Source organism: Cetorhinus maximus, chromosome 5, assembly GCF_964194155.1.
Source record: "Cetorhinus maximus chromosome 5, sCetMax3.hap1.1, whole genome shotgun sequence".
Lineage (NCBI taxonomy): Eukaryota > Metazoa > Chordata > Chondrichthyes > Lamniformes > Cetorhinidae > Cetorhinus > Cetorhinus maximus.
The window spans coordinates 40,035,200-40,057,805 of record NC_135883.1 but is presented as its reverse complement, the minus strand read 5'-3'; the positions used below and the strand labels follow the sequence as shown (position 1 = coordinate 40,057,805).

Below are 22,606 nucleotides of genomic sequence, written 5' to 3'. Positions count from 1 at the left end.
TCTCAGCCTACCCCTTCTCCAAATTGATTTCCTTTCAAAGAATCAACGCCGCCACTTGTGTAAAGAGTGTAATATTAATGCCGACCTGTACTGTTACGCTTAGAGTTCAGCTGAAGATGTGAAGGACTGTCTAGTGAAGGATGCTGCTGAGTCTGACCGAGCAGGAGGCTGGATTGAAGCGGCATTGGGTGAAGGAAAGGGAGCCTATCTGGGAATGGGTGTGGAGTCTCTGCAGACCCAAACAGAGGGAAGGGAAGGCCAATGCTTGAGCAATGAAGCTGCAGAAAAAGATGACAAAACTACAAGGCGAGTGATAGCCCTGAAGAAATCGTTCCACCGTGAGAGAGGGTCAAACGATATATCTGATAGAGACGGTTGGGAGAGTGTGTCCAAACTTGAACCAGAGAGAGGGCAGCTTCTACTCCAAAATCCATGCTTTGCAAAGGAGGCAGTGCATGATGATGAGGGGGAGAAAGCTGGCCATGACAAGGAAAAGTCACAAAGTGAAGAGGAAAGAAAGGACAAACCATTTGTTCCTTTGGGGGCCGCAAGATCCTTGGATGGTACATTTGTTGCTCAAGGGGAAGATTGGCAAGCAGAAGAGCTTGGAGATCAGACGCAGTCCAATATCCTAACATGGCATGGTACTGAAATTGCTAGTGAATCAGCCAGTGAAGAAATAGATGCATCATGCCCAAATGTCCAAGGATCATACAGAATGGAGGTAGGACAACTCAGTACAGAAAACCTGGGCAACCCTGGGGACGTCACAAATAGCTGTCCTGGACAGAATCCAGTCCTAGAACATAGAACTCATGTAGAAGACCAGAATGCAAATCTGATGGGAGAGCCAATGCATAAAACCGAAGACAGTGCTTCAGCCCAACAAGTAACTTCACCACAAACCGAATATAAGGAACGAGAGGAGCCAACTCGTCAAATGCAGCAGAATGAGATTAAATGGCAATGTACGGACCCCACTGGCGCTGATACCGATGAAAACCTACATGACTTTCATCCCATGATAAAACCTGGAAAATTGCTGGAGGAAGGGCGTGCAAGCTTCATACAAGATGGAAGGTCAGAAATTCTGAAAGAGGAAACCGTTTACTTCTCAGCTCATGGGCTGAGAACACACAAGCCAGCTGTGGAGGAGAAGACCAATTCTGTGCCCCGTGGGATTCTGCATGCTTGGAAAGAACGACAGTCAGACAACCTTAAAATGAAGCTGGATGGAGCAGCCCAGCACAGTGAAGGGCTACAGGGTTATGTGGAGGAGGGTTTGCAGCATGTGGAGGAGTTGTTAGTAAATGTGAGGCCAGCTGTTGAAGACAAATATTTGTTGGCAAATCCAACAGATTTGGAATTTTACTCACCACTTGTGAACAAACCAATATGTCTGGTTAAGTCTGACCAATTGGCATTTGAACAAAATTCTGAGCAGGGAGCAGACGTGAGAAAGCAGAGCGGAGCTGAGGAAATGGCTGGGGGAGACATGGTGAAGAGTTTAGTTCACCAAGTTTCCTTGAAGGGAGTCACAAGGACATTAGAAGATAAAGAATCTATTTCATTGGCGCCAGACGCTGAAGGCAAATATGAGATGCTCAAAGGCACTGATCAAACTGACTCTTTCTCCAAACCTGCAGGCATTGTACCACCTCGGAGACATGAGTTATCAGACGCTGACTATGTCAGCCGACCCATTCCATTCGATGAATGTGTTGATGGCCTTCATAAACACATACCTGTTTGCCATGCTGAAGAATTGGGAGATGCATGTAATGGGATTGCCCAGTTTGGGAGCACGTGGAAGAAGATTCCAGAACAAGTGAAACGCATGAAGGAAAACAGTTCCACTGCGAAACCTCATTTCGCGGAAGTTAGACCTGACGTATTTGCAGCAGTGAATTGCCATGGGTTTGAGATTGCTGAGACACCACTTGAATCTGGTGAAAGCGAGGAAGAATTAGGAGGAAGTGCTGAAGGCAGAACGAAGATTAAAAAACCCAAGAGTAACGAGAATGGGAGAGCGAAATCCAGCGACTCCATTTTGCAAGCTACAATTGAAATGGTTCCTAATGGCCAGTCAGTTTGCAGTGAAGGTAACCAGTGGGCTGTTGAAGGGTCTAAATTTAGTGTGGAGCCAACTGTGGAAGATCAGATTCAGCTGCATGAAGAACACTTCCCTAAATCCAAGCTTTTAATTCAGGACTGCACCATGGACATTCAAGAAAGAAGCGTGACATCACAGCACGTTTATCAAGGTAGGAATTTCCAGATTAAAAAGGAGAAACTGCAGGAGGAACTTGCCGACAGCATCATGTGTGAACCGCCAAAGACTGGCGAGGTGAAGGTTGCCCCATCCACTGCCACTGATAAAAACGGCATGGTCATACAGCCTGAGAGGAATGCTGGTGAAAAAGTGATGGAGGTAGACAGCGATAGGCCAGCTCAATCCAAACAAAGTGAAACCAAGCCAGTGGGGCACCTCCAGAACCTGCCGGCGTCGGCAGACCCAGTGCACCCTGTCAGAAGCCAGCAAAGCCCGAGAACGCAAGGAGCTCCTGACGGGATGGATCAGGGGGAAGGCACAACTGGACCCCAAAGAGAGTCTCCGAGAAATCAGGAAGCACCAATGGAATTGAGCGCTGAAGTGGATGTGTGTTGTGAAGTGGATGGAAGCGCCCAGCAGGAGGTGGTCAGAGTGCCGGCATTGTTGAAATGGCAAATGATGGAAGAATGTTGTGAAATGGAATACAGCCTGAAAAATAGGCCCAGATGCAATGGCAAAAGTGGAAGTTTCCCAAGACAAGTTGAAGAGGTATGTGTTTGTTACTGAAATCCATCTGATCTGTGTAAGGCAATCTAAACTGTTGTTCCAGAGCCCTTGAGGTCAGACAAGATAACATTTTTAAGGTAGGTTTCATTAGTTGTGAGCAATTCCTTTCATCAACATAATAAGTGGAGTACACAATCTGTTTTTAGCTTATCGGGTACTTTGTGACTAAGGCAGGGATTTTTGATGGGACTTGCGGGAGATTCGGCAGCCCAGCCAAAAGCCCATTGACTTTCGGCGGGCTGGACAATCCCGGCGGCGGGCTGGACAATCCCGGCGGCGGGCTGGACAATCCCGGCAGCGGGCTGGACAATCCCGGCGGCGGGCAGGGGTGGAAATTCCTGCCCCAAGTAGCTGATCGATAAAGCAACGTTAGTTAACATTGTTTTGTGGTCCTCTCAGTGCTTAGCACATTGTGTACTGGAAGTGCTGCAGGGGCTGTTGTAGACAGGCAGCTGTTAAAGGGCCACTGGCTGCTAGTAAAGCTATTGGACCCTTGCGGGTAGACATAGCAGGGGACAGAACTGCCTTATACATGGGCCTGTGGAGACCAAAATGGAAGTCCATCTGTGAAGGATAGCCCAAATAGGTGGAGAGGAACGCCCAGGGAGCAAAGGTAATATTTTATTTCTGTTGTCTTGTGGAGTGCCTGCCTAAAATGGGTGGGCCACTTTTCAGGAGTTGCCTTCACTTCCAAAGAGTCCAGATTTCAATGACCTTTGGGCACAGTTGATGCATAGGCTGTTCCAAGTGTTTGTGGCTTGCGGTCTGGTGTGCTGCGTTGTACTGAGTGATGTGTAGGTCTGATCACCCAATTGTATGGGACGCCATCCATTGTAACACTGGTGTCAAGAACGCAGAAAAAATATTCAATGGATTTTACAAACCAAATGTTGGCTATGTATGATTATGATATTTATGATAAAATGCCTTTTTGTCATGGTCAGAAGGAGTAGAAAGTCTCACAATGTTTGTGGGGATAAAAGAGAGATCTGCATTCATTCAGAGTAGGTGTCAACGTATCAAGGGTACAGTGCTGATGGTACTTTACTAGGTTGTGACTATTTTCCCCCGATTGGAAACAGTAACAGGTTCAGGTAAGAGCTGCTTGTAAACTTCCTATAAGAGCTATTCCACACACAAAAACAACTTTACACACCCTATACAATTCTTGTGTGTTGAAGTGTGGGACATGTACCACCATTCCTTCATTGTCGCTGGGTCAAAATCCTGAAACACTCTCAGACAGCATTGTGGGCGTACATACACAAGATGGACTGCAGCAGTTCACAAATATGGCTCACCAGCACCTTCTCATGGGCAATTAGGTGTGGACAATTAATGCTGGCCTTGTCAGTGATGCTCTCATCCTGGGAATAAATAAAAAACAAAATATCTAATCAGGGTTGCACACAGTTGATATACAGGGTATATTGCCCACAATATTAAAGGAGTTCTATTGTTTAAATGCATTCTTTCTGTTTTCCTGCTTTTACCAAAGTGCCCAAAACGTTCTTGTGCTGCTGTTTTTCTCTGGTGGAGGTTCTTGCCATATTTAACAATAACAAAACACTTTTCCTGAGGCTTTTTGCAAAAGGTGATGGGGCATAGCTTAATGGCAGTGGTGGTTCCTCTGGAGTTTGCCTGTTTACTAAGAACGCTTCTGTAAGTATGTAGAATTTTCTCATTTTATGAATGAACAATTCACAAAATTCTAAATTACGCAGTCCACCCCCACTTATATCTGACTGAGCACTTAATTTTGTTTGTAGAGGAAAAGGTTTCCGGGAGCTTCTGCCAACATGGGTGGTCCCAGTCAGCAGCAAAGTCTGACCATCCTTGTCACTGAGAACTTGTCCTTAATACAGAAGGTCGATGATCTGAGGGTGGAACTGAGACAGACTGTTGAGAAGAAGCTGATACTCGAGCAGATGTTGGCTTGTTCACGGCCAGAACTCGAGAAAGAACGGAGTCACTGCGAAGCTGTGGGTGACAGCAACATGTCCGACCTGGAGGTGAGCCAGTACAGGGTAAAGTTGGAGGAGATGTTGAGGGAGAAAGCCAGGTTAGAGCAGGAATTGGAATGCCTGAAGCTGGTGATCCTCAGGTCCAAGTTCCACAAGCTGGGAGGAGAGATTAACGATGCCCATATAAGAAGGTGGCACTCAGAAGGACACCTTCCTGGACAGGAGATTCAGAATGAAACTAGCCCGGTGCAACCATTCTCTGAGCAAACCACTGTTTGTAAGGCTATTGGACAGATCGACTTTGACCTGGAAACCGTGGAACAGGTAGTGAGAATAAAACACATTGTGGATCAGATGCATGTTTATATCAGGGAAATGCAATATGTGGTGGGAGCAAGAATTACACTGGTGGAACAAGGTACCCCAGCAAATGAAGCAGAGATTCTGAGGAAGTTGGTCACCGAACTTCACCGGATTAATGACCGAACCTATAAGGACTTGCAGAGCTTGCTGCTCGAGATGAGGGGTCTCGAAAAGAACATGGGTGCAGCGGAGCATAAAGCTTCCTTGTGCTGGGTAGAGTTAAACAGCTTACGCCTCAAACTTGAGAAAGCCCAGGTGGGACTGAATCAGATGCATGAGAAAGAGGAGGATTATCGACAGAAGCTGGCACACCTGGAATATGAGCTGAAGGACAGCCAGAGCAGGAGTGAGGATTTCAGACTGAACACTGAGGCACTTTCCCAGGACTGCTTGAGTGGTCGGATCCGTGTCCAACGTTTGGAAGAGGAAATTGAGGTACTTCGTCGGGACAGTAGCCTTGCCAAGCAACAAGCGTCGACCTACAAGGCAGCAGCTGACGATTTAAAAGAGAAACTCGAAGCGGCAGAGAGGCAGAAGAGCCGCGGAGAAAAAGACTGGGAGCAAAAAACCAGGGAGTTGGAGGACAAGTTGACCAACAGCCAATGCATATCGCGGGAGCTTGAACACAAGGTGGATGAACTTACTCTGGCTTGTAGTCGTGCTGATGATGTTGCGAGAAGCTTAAAGGCTGAATCCACTCATCTTCTGAATGATAAAACATTGGCCGAGGAAAGGATGGAGTTTCAGAAAAGGGAAAACAATGTGTTACAGGAGACATTGAGAACGGTGCAAGAGGCTTTGGAGAAGAAGGCAAACATTGAGTGCATGTATCGGCAGACAGTTAAAAAACTGGAAGATGAGTTAGCACATCACAAACAGACAACCACTGAATTGAATCAAAAGGCTGATGACCTAAAGTCTGCGAACCAAAGAGCAGATGCAATTGTGATCAGCATAAAGTCCGAACTTCATTCCGTGAAGACAGAGAAAAAGATGGCGGAGCAGAGAGTTGACGCTCAGAGAATGCAGGTGGACTGCTTGAGTGAGCAGCTTAAAAAAACGCAAGAGCAGCTAATTCAGAAAGCGAGAGAGGTGCAGGAGCAAGAGCACAGGGCACGGAACCTGCAGGAGGAGGTGGACAATGGCCGGCAGGTGATGGATGACCTGAAGCTTCAACTGACTGAGTTGACTGAGGCTAACTTGGTAGCTGCAAGAACTATTGGGGAACTCCAAGCTGAGCTCTCCACTGCTAAAATAGAGAAGGGAGTCCTGGAAGAGGAGGTCAAAATGCAACAGCTGCAGATGCAGGAATTCAGTGACAAACTGGACCAAGCCCAGCAGCAGATGAGGAAGGAAAATGACCAGCATCGAAACAACTGGAACATACAGCTAGGGAGCAGAGTCGAACAATCTAATCATGTAGCAGAGGATTTAATCAGGCAAGCAAGGAACTGCCAGTACTATTTGGAATGGAGTGAAGCGAAAGACCAGAAGAGAGTCATGTTGGAGGAAAACTATTACCAACCTGGAGGTATGAGGCCAATGATATCTTTAATTGAATTGGAGTTTTCGGAGAGTGAGCCGAGCAGTCAACAATCTATCCTGACTACCCAGCACACTGCTGTGCCGGGAAAGTTGACGGCCATGCAGAAGGTGCCAGGGCAGGTGGAAACAAAATATAGCACCATTCGAAACAAATCACTGGAAGCAAGGCTGTCTGCACCAGTTGAAGAAAGAAGGCAAAATATTACACCATTAAGAAGCTTGAAACAGCCTTCGGAGGTACATTTCAGTCTAAAGTTGGCTTGAGAAAAATCTCATCTTGCTTGGGGAAGCTTTTGTGGTGAACTGCTTGCTTAACTGTTGGCTCTCTTTTGATGGTGGACCAGATCATGATGGAAGTGGGTTTTATAAATGTGTTGAGTACCCCTGGGTAGGTGAGGCCCCACTGGTTTGGTGAGGCTCCATGCTCAGAATACACATTCAGAAAAATCAGATCCTCTAATTCAATTGCTGGGTTAATTATTTGTTGTTATCTTTTTAACAGCAGAATATATTTCAGATTTGTGCATTTGGCCCAAATTGATTTTAAAAAATATATAATAATAGCTGAGGTTGCCTGAGCATCCAATTAATACAATTCCCTTCAAAACTTGATTTCCAAATATTTCCCCCAAGTGCAACTGCTGTTTGCTTGCTCCACACCTAAACCTCATTCGCCTATTGACAGTTGTCACTCTATGGTCTCCCTTTGAGCTCATGTTACAATTATGCACCTTGTTGATTGCCAAAGCTGACTCCTAAATATTTAAGCCTTTTTTTGTCCTTGTTTTCTCTTAAAAATTATGAATCCTTGAAAAGGCTCAAGTTCTGAACACTGCACCCATGCCTAGACTCCTCTTGATCTCTTCAACTCTTGAATGTGAGATGAGGAACAAAAATTCCCAATCCCATCCCCTTGTCGTAATTCACTTGTTCTGATTTAGTCAGCACCCACAGCTCTTTGATCTTGGTCTGCAAATATATCTTACCTTCTGTAACGGCCCTTTTCAAATCTTTACTTTCTTCAAATCAAATCTCTGGCTCTCATTCTTTTCCAAGATCCTTAAAGAGGTGGGACTCTTTACCACCTTCCCCTTCTGCCAATATTCCTAAAATCAAGCTTTGTGTCCTCAACATCCCATGCTTTTCAATTTTCTTGCATTCTGCAGGAAGCTGCACCCCAAATCCTGTCCTGCCTGATGTGAGCTAAGAGCAAAGAAAGAGAATCAAATGTGGGCATCTTGCTTTGTGCTATATTCGATGGTGCTTTTACACATCCTGGATCCTGGATCCTGGAGTGAGTGAAACAAATCAGCATCTCCCTGCCCCACCACCATGGTTGACCCAAAATAATTCTGTCAATGTTGTTACCCCAAAGCTAGTTTGGAGGAATTTGAGCTGGCTGAGCACATCAAAGAATCATAAAGGAAAATAGGCTTCGCAATCTGTGTGTGTTATAAGAACAAAATTCCCTGTCATCATGGGCTTTAAGATCTTTCTGAAGATACTGTCATCTGATAAAAGAAATGGTTTCTTGGACACATGGTGAAAGTCACCCATCCCATGGCACCCAACCCCCACTCCACTGTTCAGTCAGATGGATGTTACCATTGAATAGGTATCACTTTAAACCTCATCCATATCTCCCCTGCCCACCCAGAACCTGATAGGGGATTTGTCTCACCAGCTACAAATCTGTGTTCAATCACAGTCCTGGAGCGCAAATTAGAGGAGAAAATATCCATACTGGTTCACAATTGCAGGAGAGCCAGCATGCCTGTTCAGAATGGTCCATAGGGTAGGCTGCGTTGAGGAGGGCCTGTAAGCGGGAGGCTGTGTTGGGGAGAGTCACTGAGGGGGAGGCAGTGTCGAGGAGGGTCAGTGATGGGGGTCACTGAAGGGAAGGCTGTATTGGGGAGGGTCAGTGATGGGGAGGCTGTACCGGGTGCTGGCAGGCAGTGTCATGGCCGGGGGAGGCTGTGTTATGGGGGGAGTCTATGTTGGGCAGAATCAGTGGTGGGGGGCTTTATTGGGGAGGGTCACGGGGAGGTTGTATAGGGCAGGGTCAGTGATGGAGAGGGTCACTGAGGGGAAGGCTGTATTGCGGAGGGTCACTGAGGGGTGCCGTATGGGGAGGGTTAGTGGGGGGGGTGCCGTATTGGGGAGGGTCAGTGGGGGTAGGTGCTGTATTGGGGAGGGTCAGTAATCGGGAGGCTGTATTGGGAAGGATCATTAATGGGGAGGCTGTATTGGGGAGGGTCAGTAATGGGGAGGCTGTATCGGGGGTGGGGGAGGCTGTGTTGGGGGTAGTAGGCTGTGTTGTGATGGGAGAGCGCTGTGTAGTGGGGGGGAAGCTGTGTGGAGGGTCAGTGAGGGGTGGACAATAGAAATCCAATTCTTGGCTTGGGGACCTTGCAGGTGAGTGAAAGTAAACAGGTGAATAAATGTAAAGATCAGCTGCTAGACTCATTATGGTTAATTATAAAAAAAAAAGTCTCTGGCAGATTTTACGTAGAATAACATAAAATGTACAGCTCAGAAACAGGCCATTCAGCCCAACTGGTCTATGCCAGTGTTTATGCTCCATATGAGCCTCCTCCTTATCTAACCCTATCAAGTTATCCTACTATGCTCCCTCATAGAACCGTGGAATGGTTATAGTGCAGAAGGAGGCCATTCAGCCTGTCATGTGTGTGCCAGCTCTCTCCAAGAACAACTCAGCTAGTCCCATCTCCTCACCTTTCCCCATAGCCCTGCAAATTGCCCCTTCAGGTGTTCATTCAATTTCCTTTTCTAAAGCCACGATTGAATCTCCACCATACACTCAGGCAATGCGTTTCAGAATTAACCACTCGCTGCATTAAGTTCTTCATGTCACCATTGGCTCTTTTGCCAATCACATTTAATTGGTATCCTCTGATTCTTGATCCTTCTGCCAGTGGGAAAAATGGAATTCATCAAGGACAAATCATTCTGGCAGTTGCAAAGCACAGAATTGTTAAATGTTTCTAAGTCCCTCCAAAGCAATTATGTACCCTTTAACCGAAACTATTATGTTCCCTTTAATAAAAACAATTATGTTCCCTTTAATAAAAACAATTATGTACCCTTTAATAGCAGTATGGGCTTACCTAGCTTCCCCTTCAACATTTCTAGGCTATTCACCTCAACCACTTGTTGTGCTGGCGAGTTCCACATTCTCATCCCCACTCTCTGGAGGAAAAAGTTTCTCTCGAGCTTCCTGTTGGATTTATTAGTGACCGTCTTCTATTTATAACACCCAGTTCTGGTCTGGCATTCTCTAATGAACTGATTTTGCTGAATTTGTGCCGCATGTTAGCCAGGAAATGAAGTGCTCCCTCCCACGAAGCCAAGGAGAGTGAGCTAAACTCTTCCCACATCACTGAGCGGAGGTAACTACATGAAAAATTGAGTTAGTTTACCCAAGAATTGGCTTGTCTCCCGTGAGGGTGTGTGGGAACAATCAGCTGTTTATATCTTGGATTAAGAAGAATCAAAGTTTGTCACCCAATAATCCAACTTTAATACAGAATTATCAAAATATTTTAAACTTTCACAGGGGGAGAAATGATTTGTGATGGGGTGGGGAGGGGTGGAGTTACCATGACTCTGGTCCACTAAAGAACCTGGTCTTCATATATCATCTTTCCTTACGAGAATTTACTTTGCTGCCATGGTTACAGGTGGTATCGTTTCAGCAATTACTCTGCTAGTCTTGATTTTTCACAGGATTTTCGTTCCTGCAGTTCATTCTTTGAGGGACTTGGTTTTTGTGAACTTGCTCTTTTTGTCTCTCTCTCTCTCTCTCACACACTCTCTCTCTCTCTCTCTCCCTCACACACTCTCACAAACTCTCACTCTCTCTCTCTCTCTTTCTCTCACACTCTCACACTCTCTCTCTCTCTCTCACTCTCTCTCTCTCTCGCTCTCACGTGCTGGCTCTTGGTGCTGGCCCATCTCTGCTGCGATCCAGCTCTTTTTTTTCATTGTAAACATTATTAATTTTCACAGATGGCAGAACTGGGACTCAGCAAATCGTGTGGCAAAATGGGAAAAACTTTAAAGGAGAAAGAGACTGTTTTGTTTGGAAATGAAAGTTTAAATAATAATGCCAAGCATTTAGGAGCCGAACAGAGAGCCTTTGAACCGAGTTTGAACACCTGGGATGCTCCTGTATCTTGCAGTGATCAGAGGGCATGGCACAAAGATGAGGGTGATTTTGTGGGAAATAGGTTAAGCAAAATGAGTATTTCTTCTCGTACTGAACTGTTCTCGCAGAGTGCACCAGTGAAACACTACTCTGAGACAGGTGAGCAGCATTCAAACCAGAACAATAATGCAACATTTCCTATGCAAGTTGGTGACAAATATCAGATGAGCAGCAACCAAAACACCCTGAGTAAAGTCCAAGACAAACCTGTCCCTTCAGCTCAAATTCTGGAATTTCAGGGCCTACGTCACCAAGTGACAGTGAAGGACTTGGTTGAGGCCGAGCTCTTGAACAAAAATATTGCTGAACAACTTGAGAAAGGAATCAAGACCGTTTCGCAAGTTCAAAATTTCCTTGGCAAGTATCTGAACAAAATTAACTCAATTGCAGGCCTGTACTTGGAAGCTAGCAAACGGAAAATGTCCTTCTATGAGGCAGTGAAAGAAGGGATTATTGAATCCTCTGTAGCCCTTGAGTTCCTGGAAGCTCAAGCTGCAACGGGCTATATTGTCCACACACTGTCCAATGAAAAGTGCACTGTTCAGGAGGCAAGTGAGAAAGGCCTCATTCCTCTAGAGTTCAAGGAGAGACTGCTTCAGGCAGAGAAAGGAGTCACAGGGTATTTTCATTACGGTAAGACCTTGTCCATATTCCAAGCCATGGAGAGCAAGCTGCTTCCAAGACAAACTGGAAGGCGGCTGCTTGAAGTTCAAATAGCGACTGGGGGAATCATTGACCCAGTGCGGAGTATTAGATTACCGCTGGAGATTGCGTGTAAGCAAGGTCTCCTCAATCGTGACACTATCCAAAACCTTTACAAGGTGCTTGGCAACGTGAAAGGTTTTCAGGACCCAAACAATACAGCGCGAGCTATGCACTACGCGGAATTGATGAGATTGTGTGTGGTGGATTTAGAAGGGAACTATCTGCTCCTTCCCTTTGGGACACAGAAGATTTCCACTCCCTCCCCTGCAAGGGCTAACACTATTTCAGTGGTTGATACCAGCACAAAATCAGAAATAACTTTATATGATGCATTTCTGAAGTACTATATTGAGAAGCAGACCTACCTTGAACTTTCAGCACTGCAGTCCCAGTGGAGGGAGACTATTGATGAGTCGCAGTGTTTTCTTACTGACAGTAGCTCCGGAAGGCAGTTCAGCATCAATGATGCTTTAACCCAGGGTAACATTAGCCAAACAGATCTTAATAAATACCGAGATGGACATATCACAGTGACTGAGCTGGCTGACATGTTGACGAGTCGGACAACTGTAGCTGCCAATCTCAATAGCCCAGTTGCAGGCATTTGGGATCCTAATGTATGTAGGAGAATTTCTGTGCTGAAAGCCATGCGTCAGAATTTAGTGGAAAGATTGACAGCCACTCGATTGCTCGAAGCGCAGGCTTGTACTGGTGGGATAACTGATCCAGCAACTGGGAGGAAATACTCCATTTCAGAAGCGTTGCAGAGAGATTTAATTGACAGCGAAATTGCTGCCAACATCCAAAAATCTCAGCAGGCTTACAGAGGCTTCCTTCTGCCAGGGACACAGGCAACATTATCAACCGCAGAAGCTGTGCGTGGCAGCCTCTTGAGTCGTGACCTAGGCCACCGATTCCTGGAGCTGCAGTATGTGACCGGTGGGCTGGTGGATCCAAATTTGCAGGGAAGGATTTTCTTGGAGGATGCTCTGAGAAAGGGTCTCATTGATGACCCGACTGCTCAGAGACTCAAGGATGAAAAGATGCATGCCAAGAATTTGGTTTGCCCAAAAACCAAACAGAAGATCACGTATAAAGAGGCTTTGACCAGAGCCATATTTGACTGCCACACAGGTTTGAGACTGCTGGAAGCAGCTGAACATCCTAATACACTTGGTTAATTACTTCAACATTTCACATGCTCACCACCACCACACCACCCCTGCCCAACCCCGGCCCCACACAATCTCCTTTTACCACACAGCTTCTCTACTTATGTATATGCTGTTGCAGCCTTGTGTAAAGCTTTGGCTGAATTACATTATGCCCCAAGATATAATTTGGGCTTAAACACTTGGCAGTCCTCCAATACCTTGTCCCATTGGCCATTCTGCACAAGCCAGTCTAGTCAGTAAGTATTGAGATGTGACCTGAAGTTGATCCCATTTTCGCACACTTTCCATGGGGAAACCACAAGATGAAATTCAGCAGCATCTGCTCTGGCAGCTTTTTCTTTCTTCCCCTGCTCCCCTTACCTCGGGATGCTGAGCCCAATTGTAATGCTCCCATCACCATTCCAGCTGAGATCTATTAACTTAGGTAAAAGCAAAAAACTGCGGATGCTGGAAATCCAAAACAAAAACAAAAATACATGGTAAAACTCAGCAGGTCTGGCAGCATCTGCGGAGAGGAGCACAGTTAACGTTTCAAGTCCGAATGACCCTTCAACAGAACTAAGTAAAAATAGAAGAGAGGTGAAATATAAGCTAGTTTAAGGGGAGGTAGGACAAGAAGAGCTGGATAGAGGGCCAGTGATAGGTGGACATAACCAAAAGATGTCACAGACAAAAGGACAAAGAGGTGTTGAAGGTGGTGATATTATCTAAGGAATGTGCTAATTAAGGGTAGAAAGCAGGACAAGCAAGGTACAGATGAGGTTTCCAAAAAAAATGCAAAGGCCGCTTGGTCTTTTCGCCTGCCTGCCAACTGTCAGGTTGGGCAGGCAGTGAAAAATTTAGGTTAATTGATTACTTAATGGCCTTAACAGGCCTATTAACTTAGTATGGCCAGGGCTTAACCCTAGGAGCCTCCTGGTCTACATGGATTATTCTGGCAAGTAATCTGGTTACTAACTGAACTGTTGCAGAGTATAATCTAGTTTCATGTCCCATGTTTCTCTCTATCCTTCTCTTTCAGTGCCACCCCACTTGGCTGTAACACTCCAAATTCAGTTTTCTTTTCTCTTAGTTGACCAAAGAGGATACAAATGAGAGCAATTTGTGTGACTATCCCTGCGTTTGTGCAGAATCCTGCTCAGGACCTCACGATAGTGCCAATGATATGAACTAGGAATTGTGATTAAGTTTTAGATCTATTCTTAATCTATCCCATTTAACACATTGGTAGTGTCAATGTCAGATGGAGGGTGTTCTCTTTGTGAAGAAGAGTTTTAGTCTCTACAAGTATCATGCAATGATCATTGCTACTGTTACTGTCCATGGAGAAATACACACGTGACAGGTAGATTGGTGAGGGTGAGGCCAAGTAGGTTATTCCCTCATGGTAGTTGCTTTCTCCCACTTTGTTGTCTATTAGAGCACCAATTATGTGATTAGGTTCCCCCAGTTGAGTCACAAATATTACTCAACAGTTCTATATTCTAATATCCTAAGTCAGGGGTTCCCAAGCTTTGGGTTGTGATCCTCATTGGGGTCACAGGACGAGATTTTGGGGTCGCCAGCCCCGAGGCAGCAGTGGTGACTGTGGAGCTCAGACTGTGTTTTGACGGCTGTGAGGCCCCTTTAAATGTTCATGGGCAGAAATTTTCGCTCGGTGGGCAGGCAAGCGCCCAACCTGCTCAAGCGTGAGATGACGTGTGTTGTCATCGGCCGAACATGCCTACGTTAACGCGCAGTCATACGATAGTTTGGTTGGCAGGCATGCGTTGGAGCCAGCAGCGTGCCCACTGACATTAGTAGGCCTGTTAAGGCCATTAAATAATCAATTAACCCAAATTTTTCGCTGCCTGCCCAACTTGACAGTTGGCGGGCAGGCGAAAAGACCAAGCGGCCTTTGCATTTTTTTTGGAAACCTCATCCACGGACGGGGTGAGGTTTTCAAAAGCAAATAAAAATAAAATAAAAGTTTTGCAATTGAATTAATAACAAGTCCTTGCTCATGTGACCAAGCCACATGAGGGGGCATGTTTTATTACATTTTTGTTTTCTTTATTTGCTTTTTTTTAACAGTGCTTCATCTCCCTGAGACATCTTTGTGCCTCAGGGAAATTATGAAGCGCTCACTCGCGTGCGTGAGCGAAGTTCGCACTCAGCCCGCTCGCCCTCCTCCCATCCTCCCGCACAGGCAGTGCTGAGCGTTGCCGCTCACGTTTCACACTGCCCGCCAGCATGAAATCGCGCTCTGGTGCCGATCGTGGGTAGCGGTTGGCTTCCTGTCTGCCCCCGCTGAGCCCCCAGCCAAGGGCAATATTCTGCCCAGTGTTTTTTGCCTATGGTGGGCGTGCTTAAATATCTGTTCCTTGAAGCCTGATTGCTGCTGCAACCATGGCCTGTAAAAAAGGTGGCTCTTCACGAGTGATGACCTGGAATATGCTGCCTGAAAGGGCAGTGGAAACAAATCCAGTAGCAACTTTCAAAAGGGAATTGGATAAACTCTTAAAAAGGAAACTTTTGCAGGGCTGTGAGGGGAGTGGGACTTATTGGATAGTTCTTTCAAAGAGCTGGCACAGGCATGATGGGCTAAATGGTCTCTTTATGTGCTGAAAGATTCCATGAATTATCGTGCTCATTAGAACATGTGAAATGAGGAAAATGAGGCTATTTTGGCCCATGCAGCTCACTATCAAATCTCTGCTCATGACCCCAATGCTTTTAATGTTTCTGGTGAATAGATACACTAGAAATGCATAAGATAAAAGCAAAATACTGTGGGTGCTGGAAATCATAAACAAAAACAGAAAATGCTGGAAAAACCCAGCAGATCTAGCAGCAGCTGTGGAAAGAGAAACAGAGTTAACGTTTCAAGTCTGTATGACCCTTCTTCAGACTCTTCTTCTGAAGAAGAGTCATACAGACTGGAAACGTTAACTCTGTTTCTGTCTCCACAGATGCTGCTAGACCTGCTGGGCTTTTCCAGCATTTTCTTCTTTTGTCACTAGAAATGAATGTTTTCCAAGTGGTTGTTGCTCAAAATGTGATTCAGAAATAAACTGTAAAATGTTAGTTAGCTCAGTAAGTTTTTGCCCTAAAATGGCAAATGGTGCCTTGCAAGCGTCATGTTTCCTTAGCTCTCGCTTGCCTTGTTCTGGACAAATGTGGCTTGTGCAGAAACCTTGTGAAGTTCAGCTCACCCCCTTGTCGTGTTTAGCTGGCGTCCTGGTAAGGAACACAAATGACCTTGAGCTGCAGTGTCCCAACCACAACATCTACGGAAGGACCACAAGGTGGTATTTTACATCTTATTGTGTATTCCACCCAGTTGTGGTCTCACCAAGGTCCTGTACAGTTGCAGTAAGACATCCTTGCCCCGTACTCAAATTCTCTTGCAATGAAGGCCAACATACTATTTGCCTTCCTAACTGCTTGTGAAATTGGAGGGGTACTTCCCTCTATGAAAAAGAATGTTCTGCTTATGGAGAAAATCTATTGGGACACAGGGGAAGTGGGGAGAACTTCCACAAAATTTACTGATAGATTTTTGGTGATAATTTAGCGAGTTATTATGAGCTGGAATGTACTTCCTGAGAGGGCAATGGAAGTGGGTTCAATAGGAACTTTCAAAAAGGGAACTGGATAAATACTTGGCGAGAACAGAGCAGGGGAATGGAATTAATTGGCTAGCTCTTCCAAAGAGCTGACTGTGCACATTGGGCCCATTGGCCTTTTTTATCATTCATACATGGGGCCTGGGTGTTGCTGGCTAGGCCAGCATTTATTGTCCATTCCTAATTGCCCTTCAGGAGGTGGTGGTTAGCCGCTGCCTTGAACTGCTGCAGTCCTTGTGGTGCCGGAACGCCTACAGTGATGCTAAGAAGGGAGTTCCAGGATTTTGGTCCAGTAACATTGAAGGAACGATGATTTAGTTCCAAGTCAGGATGGTGTGTGGATTGGAGGGCAACTTGCAATTAATAATACTCTCGTGCACCAACTACCCTAGGTGGGACAGCAAGTTCTGTCTTTAAGCAGGCCTGCTTAAAGTCGTTTCACTTTAACATTGTTGATTCTATAGGATCCTTTTTCCTAACTTATGTCGCCATTTTGGTTTTGCATCGTCTGCACTCTGGTCCCAGCCCTGGCTCCCCCTGTGCTGAACTTTGGACCAGCCAGCAGCATGTCATGATGCTGGAGCAGCCATCGCAGTCACCAGAGGCCCAGGCTGTGGGGAGAGGTGAGGCCTTGGACCTGGGAACAGGAACACAGGGATGGGAAGCAACCGCCGCTGATCAAGTGGCGAACTGTGATTAACCTGGGGCGGGAGGAAAGGGAGCGGACCCCTAGCTCCTTGCATGGTCACCCCCCCATGGATTCTTCCACGCCCCCATCTTCCACAGCCTCTCCCAGCATTATCCATGGCCCACTTATGGACAGGTGCTCGGTCTCGGCTGATTGTCAGCAAGGGGTCCAGGATCTGGAGAGCGAGAGAGAGAGAGAAACAGACAGACATTGGGATAGGAGAGAGCCAGGCAGACAGACACAGAGACAGACAAACATTGGGTTAGGAGAGAGCCAGACAGACAGACAGACAGAGTGGGATAGGAGAGACAGACAGACAGACAGACAGAGTGGGATAGGAGAGAGAGACAGGCAGAGTGGAATAAGAGCGAGAGACAGACAGAGTGAGATAGGAGAGAGAGAGACAGACAGAGTGAGATAGGAGAGAGAGAGACAGACAGAGTGAGATAGGAGAGAGAGAGACAGACAGAGTGAGATAGGAGAGAGAGAGACAGACAGAGAGTGAGATAGGAGACAGAGAGACAGACAGAGAGTGAGATAGGGGAGAGAGAGACAGAGAGTGGGATAGGAGAGAGACATACAGACAGAATGGGATAGGAGAGAGAGAGGGAGACAGAGTGGGATTGGAGAGTGAGGGAGACAGACAGAGAATGGGATCAGAGAGAGAGAGACAGACAGAGTGGGATAGGAGAGAGAGAGAGACAGTGAGATAGGAGAGAGAGACAGACAGACAGCAAGATAGGAGAGAGAGAGAGATAGACAGTGAATTAGAAGAGAGAGATAGACAGTGAGATAGGAGAGAGAGAGACAGACAGACAGAGTGAGATAGGAAAGAGAGAGACAGAGTGGATAGGAGAGAGGGAGACAGACAGAGTGGAAAAGGAGAGAGAGAGAGACAGACAGAGTGAGATAGGAGAGAGAGAGACAGACAGAGTGGGATAGGAGGGAGAGAAAGACAGACCGACAGAGTGGGATAGGAGAGAAAGAGAGACAGAATGGGATAGGAGAGAGAGAGAGAGAGAGAGACAAGAAATAGGAGAGAGAGACAGACAGTGATATAGGAGAGAGGGAGACCGAGTGCGATAGGAGAAAGAGAGACAGACAGTGATATAGGAGAGAGGGAGACAGAGTGAGATAGGAGAGAGAGAGACAGACAGAGAGTTGGATAGGAGAGAGAGAGGGAGACAGAGTGGGATCGGAGAGAGAGAGACAGACAGAGAGTGGGATCGGAGAGAGAGAGACAGACAGAGAGTGGGATAGGGGAGAGAGAGACAGACAGAGAGTGGGTTAGGAGAGAGACATACAGACAGAGTGGAATAGGAGAGAGGGAGAGACAGACAGACAGAGTGGGATAGGAGAGAGAGAAAGACAGACCGACAGAGTGGGATAGGAGAGAACGAGAGAGACAGAATGGGATAGGAGAGAGAGAGAGAGACATGAGATAGGAGAGAGAGAGAGAGACAGACAGTGATATAGGAGAGAGGGAGACAGAGTGCGATGGGAGAGAGAGAGAGAGAGACAGACAGAGAGTTGGATCGGAGAGAGAGAGGGAGACAGAGAGTGGGATCAGAGAGAGACAGACAGACAGAGAGTGGGATTGGAGAGAGAGAGAGACAGACAGAGAGTGGGATCGGAGAGAGAGAGACAGACAGAGTGGGATCGGAGAGAGAGAGACAGACAGACAGAGAGTGGGATCGGAGAGAGAGAGAGACAGACAGAGAGTGGGATCGGAGAGAGAGAGTGAGAGAGAGACAGAGAGTGGGATCGGAGAGAGAGAGACAGAGAGTGGGATCGGAGAGAGAGCGACAGAGAGTGGGATCGGAGAGAGAGAGAGACAGAGTGGGATCGGAGAGAGAGAGACAGAGAGTGGGATCGGAGAGAGAGAGACAGAGAGTGGGATCGGAGAGAGAGAGACAGAGAGTGGGATCGGAGAGAGAGAGACAGAGAGTGGGATCGGAGAGAGAGAGAGACAGAGAATGGGATCGGAGAGAGAGAGACAGAGAGTGGGATCGGAGAGAGAGAGACAGAGAGTGGGATCGGAGAGAGAGAGACAGAGAGTGGGATCGGAGAGAGAGAGACAGAGAGTGGGATCGGAGAGAGAGAGAGACAGAGTGGGGATAGCAGAGAGAGAGAGACAGAGTGGGGATAGCAGAGAGAGACAAACAGTGAGATAGGAGAGAGAGAGTGAGATAGGAGAGAGAGAGAGACAGACAGTGAGATAGGAGAGAGAGAGAGACAGACAGACAGTGAGATAGGAGAGAGAGAGACAGACAGTGAGATAGGAGAGAGAGAGAGAGACAGAGTGGGATCGGAGAGAGAGAGAGAGAGACAGACAGAGAGTGGGATCGGAGGGAGAGAGAGACAGAGAGTAGAATCGGAGAGAGAGAGAGAGACAGACAGACAGCGAGATAGGGGAGAGAGAGAGAGACAGACAATGGGATAGGAGAGAGAGACAGACAGAGTGAGATAGCAGAGAGAGAGAGACAGACAGACAGAGTGAGATAGGAGAGAGAAAGACAGACCAACAGAGTGAGATAGGAATGAGAGAGACAGACCAACAGAGTGAGATAGGAGAGAGAGAGACAAAGTGGATTGGAGAGAGGGAGACAGACAGACAGGGTGGAAAAGGGGAGAGAGAGACAGAGTGAGATAGGAGAGAGAGGGAGACAGAGTGGGATCGGAGAGAGAGAGAGAGACAGACAGACAGAGTGGGATCGGAGAAAGAGACAGAGACAGACAGAGTGGGATCGGAGGGAGAGAAAGACAGACAGAGTAAGATAGGAGAGAGAGAGACAGACAGAGTGGGATCGGAGGGAGAGAAAGACAGACAGAGTAAGATAGGAGAGAGAGAGACAGCCAGATTGGGGATAGGAGAGAGAGAGCCAGAGTGGGGATAGGAGAGAGAGAGCCAGAGTGGGGATAGGATAGAGAGAGCCAGAGTGGGGATAGGAGAGAGAGAGAGGGGGAGACAGAGTCGGGATAGGAGAGAGAGAGCGACAGAGTGGGGATAGGAGAGACAGAGTGGGGATAGGAGCGAGAGAGAGAGAGAGAGACAGAGTGGGGATAGGAGAGAGAGAGACAGACAGAGTGGGGATAGGAGAGAGAGAGACAGACAGAGTGGGGATAGGAGAGAGAGAGAGACAGACACGGTGGGGATAGGAGAGAGACAGACAGAGTGGGGATAGGAGAGAGAGAGACAGAGTGGGGATAGGAGAGAGAGAGACAGACAGAGTGGGGATAGGAGAGAGAGAGACAGACAGAGTGGGGATAGGAGAGAGAGAGACAGACAGAGTGGGGATAGGAGAGAGAGAGACAGACAGAATGGGGATAGGAGAGAGAGAGACAGACAGTGAGACAGGAGAGAGAGAGAGACAGACAGTGGGATAGGAGAGAGAGAGAGAGACAGAGAGATAGGAGAGAGAGACAGAGAGATAGGAGAGAGAGACAGACAATCAGATAGGAGAGAGAGAGACAGACAGACAGAGTGAGATAGCAGAGAGGCAGACATACAGTGAGATAGGAGAGAGAGAGACAGACAGTGTGGGATAGGAGAGAGAGAGAGACAGACAGTGGGATAGGAGAGAGAGAGCGAGATAGAGTGGGATAGGAGAGAGCGAGAGAGAGAAAGACAGTCAGACAGCGTGGGATAGGAGAGAAAGAGACAGACAGAGTGGGATAGGGGAAAGAGAGTGACAGACAGAGTGGGATAGAGGAGTGCGCGGGACGGAGAGGGTCACGAGTGGGTGAGGAAAGAAGCAAAATGTTGAGCTGAGTTTCAGGAAGGCTGGGGGTGAGACACAGAAGTTGAGCTACTCGGAGCGTTTTTGGGTGATTTAGTGTTATATAATTTGAATTTATATAGTATTTCTGTTATTCAGTGATCAATTTTGTAAGCTATACCAGCCAGGAATGCACAGTGCTGCACATCTACGGTACAGCATTTAATCTTGTACATTGGTTTTTCTGGGCAAGAACTCTGAAGGAACCTTACTCTGGCTTTAACACTGATTCCTATTGGAATCTATGATTCCCTTAAAGTTGCTTCACTTAAAGTTGTGATTTTCAAGAATGGAACCACAACATTAAGTGAGGACTTACTGTAGACGTCGTGGATTTGGAAGGTGCTGTCAAAGGAGTGTTGGTGGGTTGCTACAGTACATCTTATAGATGGTACACACGGCTGCCACTTGTATTGATGATGGAGGGAGTGTTGACAAGGGGGCTTCTTTGTCCTGGATGGTGTCGAGCTTCTTGAGTGTTGTTGGAGCTGCATTCATCCAGGCAAGGGGAGAGTATTCCATCACACTCCTGACTTGTGCCTTGTAGATTGTGGACAGGCTTTGGGGAGTCAGGACGCAAATGAGTTACTCTGTGCAGAGTTCCCAGCCTCTGACCTGCTCTTGTAGCCACAATATTTATATGGCTAGTCCAGTTCGGTTTCTGGTCAATGGTAGCCCCCAGGATGTTGATAGTGGGGGATTCAGTGATGGTAATGCCATTGAACATCAAGGGAAGATAGTTAGATTCTGTCTTGTTAGAGATGTCATTGCTTGGCACTTGTGTGATGCAGATGTTACTTGCCACTTGTAAGCCCAAGCTGGATATTGTCCAGGTCTTGCTGCATTTGAACATGAACAGCTTCAGTATCTGAGGAGTCGCGAATGGTGCTGAACATTGTGCAATCATGAGTGAACATCCCCACTTCTGACCTTATGATGGAAGGAAGGTCATTGATGAAGCAGCTGAAGATGGTTGGGCCTAGGACACTATCTGAGGAACACCTGCAGTGATGTCCTGGAACTGAGATGATTGGCCTCCAACAACCACAACTGTTTTTCTTTGTGCTAAGTATGACTCCAACCAGTGGAGAGTTTTCCCCTGATTCCCATTAAGTTCAATTTTGCCACCTTCTGTGCTTTCTATCATTTTATCTTATGCCTGTAATGGAACATGTTTAAAACATGCTACAAAATGTGAATTTAATAAACTTTACCAGTCTCCTTGATCTGATCAGGTCTCTGTTTATAATGATAATTGTCATATAATCAGGTTTGCATTCTCAGGGGTTTCTCTCATGGCTTACCTGACCAGCAACATAACAATGACTTGTATTATGGCTAACATAATAAAATGTCCCAAGATACTTCATAGGAGCATTATAAAACAAAGTATGACACTGAGCCACATAAGGCGATATTAGGTCAGTTGACCAAATGCTTGGTCAAAGAAATGGGTTTTAAGGAGTGTCTTAAAGGAGGAAAATGAGATCAAGAGTGTAGGGAGGGCATTGGGACCTAGGCAACTAAAGGCCAGTGGTGGAGCAATTAAAATCAGGGATGCACAAGAGGCCAGAATAAGAGAAGGGCAGATATCTGAGGGTTGTGGGACTCGAGGAGATTAAAGAGATAGAGAGAGAAGAGGGATTTAAAAACAAATATTAAGAATTTTATAATCAAGATGTGCTTGACTGGGAGCTAATGTAGGTCAGCGG

General features: G+C 46.6%; 3 protein-coding genes across 31 annotated transcripts in view; all 3 read left to right on the top strand.

The window, feature by feature from the left end:
• Nucleotides 1-22,606, top strand: part of dst (dystonin) — a 568,493-nt gene that overhangs the window by 294,748 nt on the left and 251,139 nt on the right. For 16 of the 29 annotated variants that reach the window (XM_078541804.1, XM_078541802.1, XM_078541805.1 and 13 more), the window contains one exon: nt 104-2,821. The exons of the other annotated variants lie outside the window; for them this stretch is intronic. In XM_078541804.1, the coding sequence (XP_078397930.1) occupies nt 104-2,821 (2,718 nt within the window). The remainder of the gene's footprint in view (nt 1-103; nt 2,822-22,606) is intronic. 29 annotated transcript variants of the gene reach the window in all.
• Nucleotides 4,864-22,120, top strand: LOC144680624 (uncharacterized). The gene is made up of 3 exons (XM_078541829.1): nt 4,864-6,948; nt 10,741-11,038; nt 21,686-22,120. The coding sequence occupies exons 1-3, from the start codon at nt 4,882-4,884 to the stop codon at nt 21,703-21,705; spliced, it is 2,385 nt and encodes a 794-aa protein (XP_078397955.1). The 5' UTR covers nt 4,864-4,881; the 3' UTR covers nt 21,706-22,120.
• LOC144680625 (desmoplakin-like) lies at nt 11,050-14,651 on the top strand. Its single transcript, XM_078541830.1, has one exon. It carries the CDS (start codon nt 11,080-11,082, stop codon nt 12,823-12,825), a length of 1,746 nt encoding a protein of 581 aa, XP_078397956.1. The 5' UTR covers nt 11,050-11,079; the 3' UTR covers nt 12,826-14,651.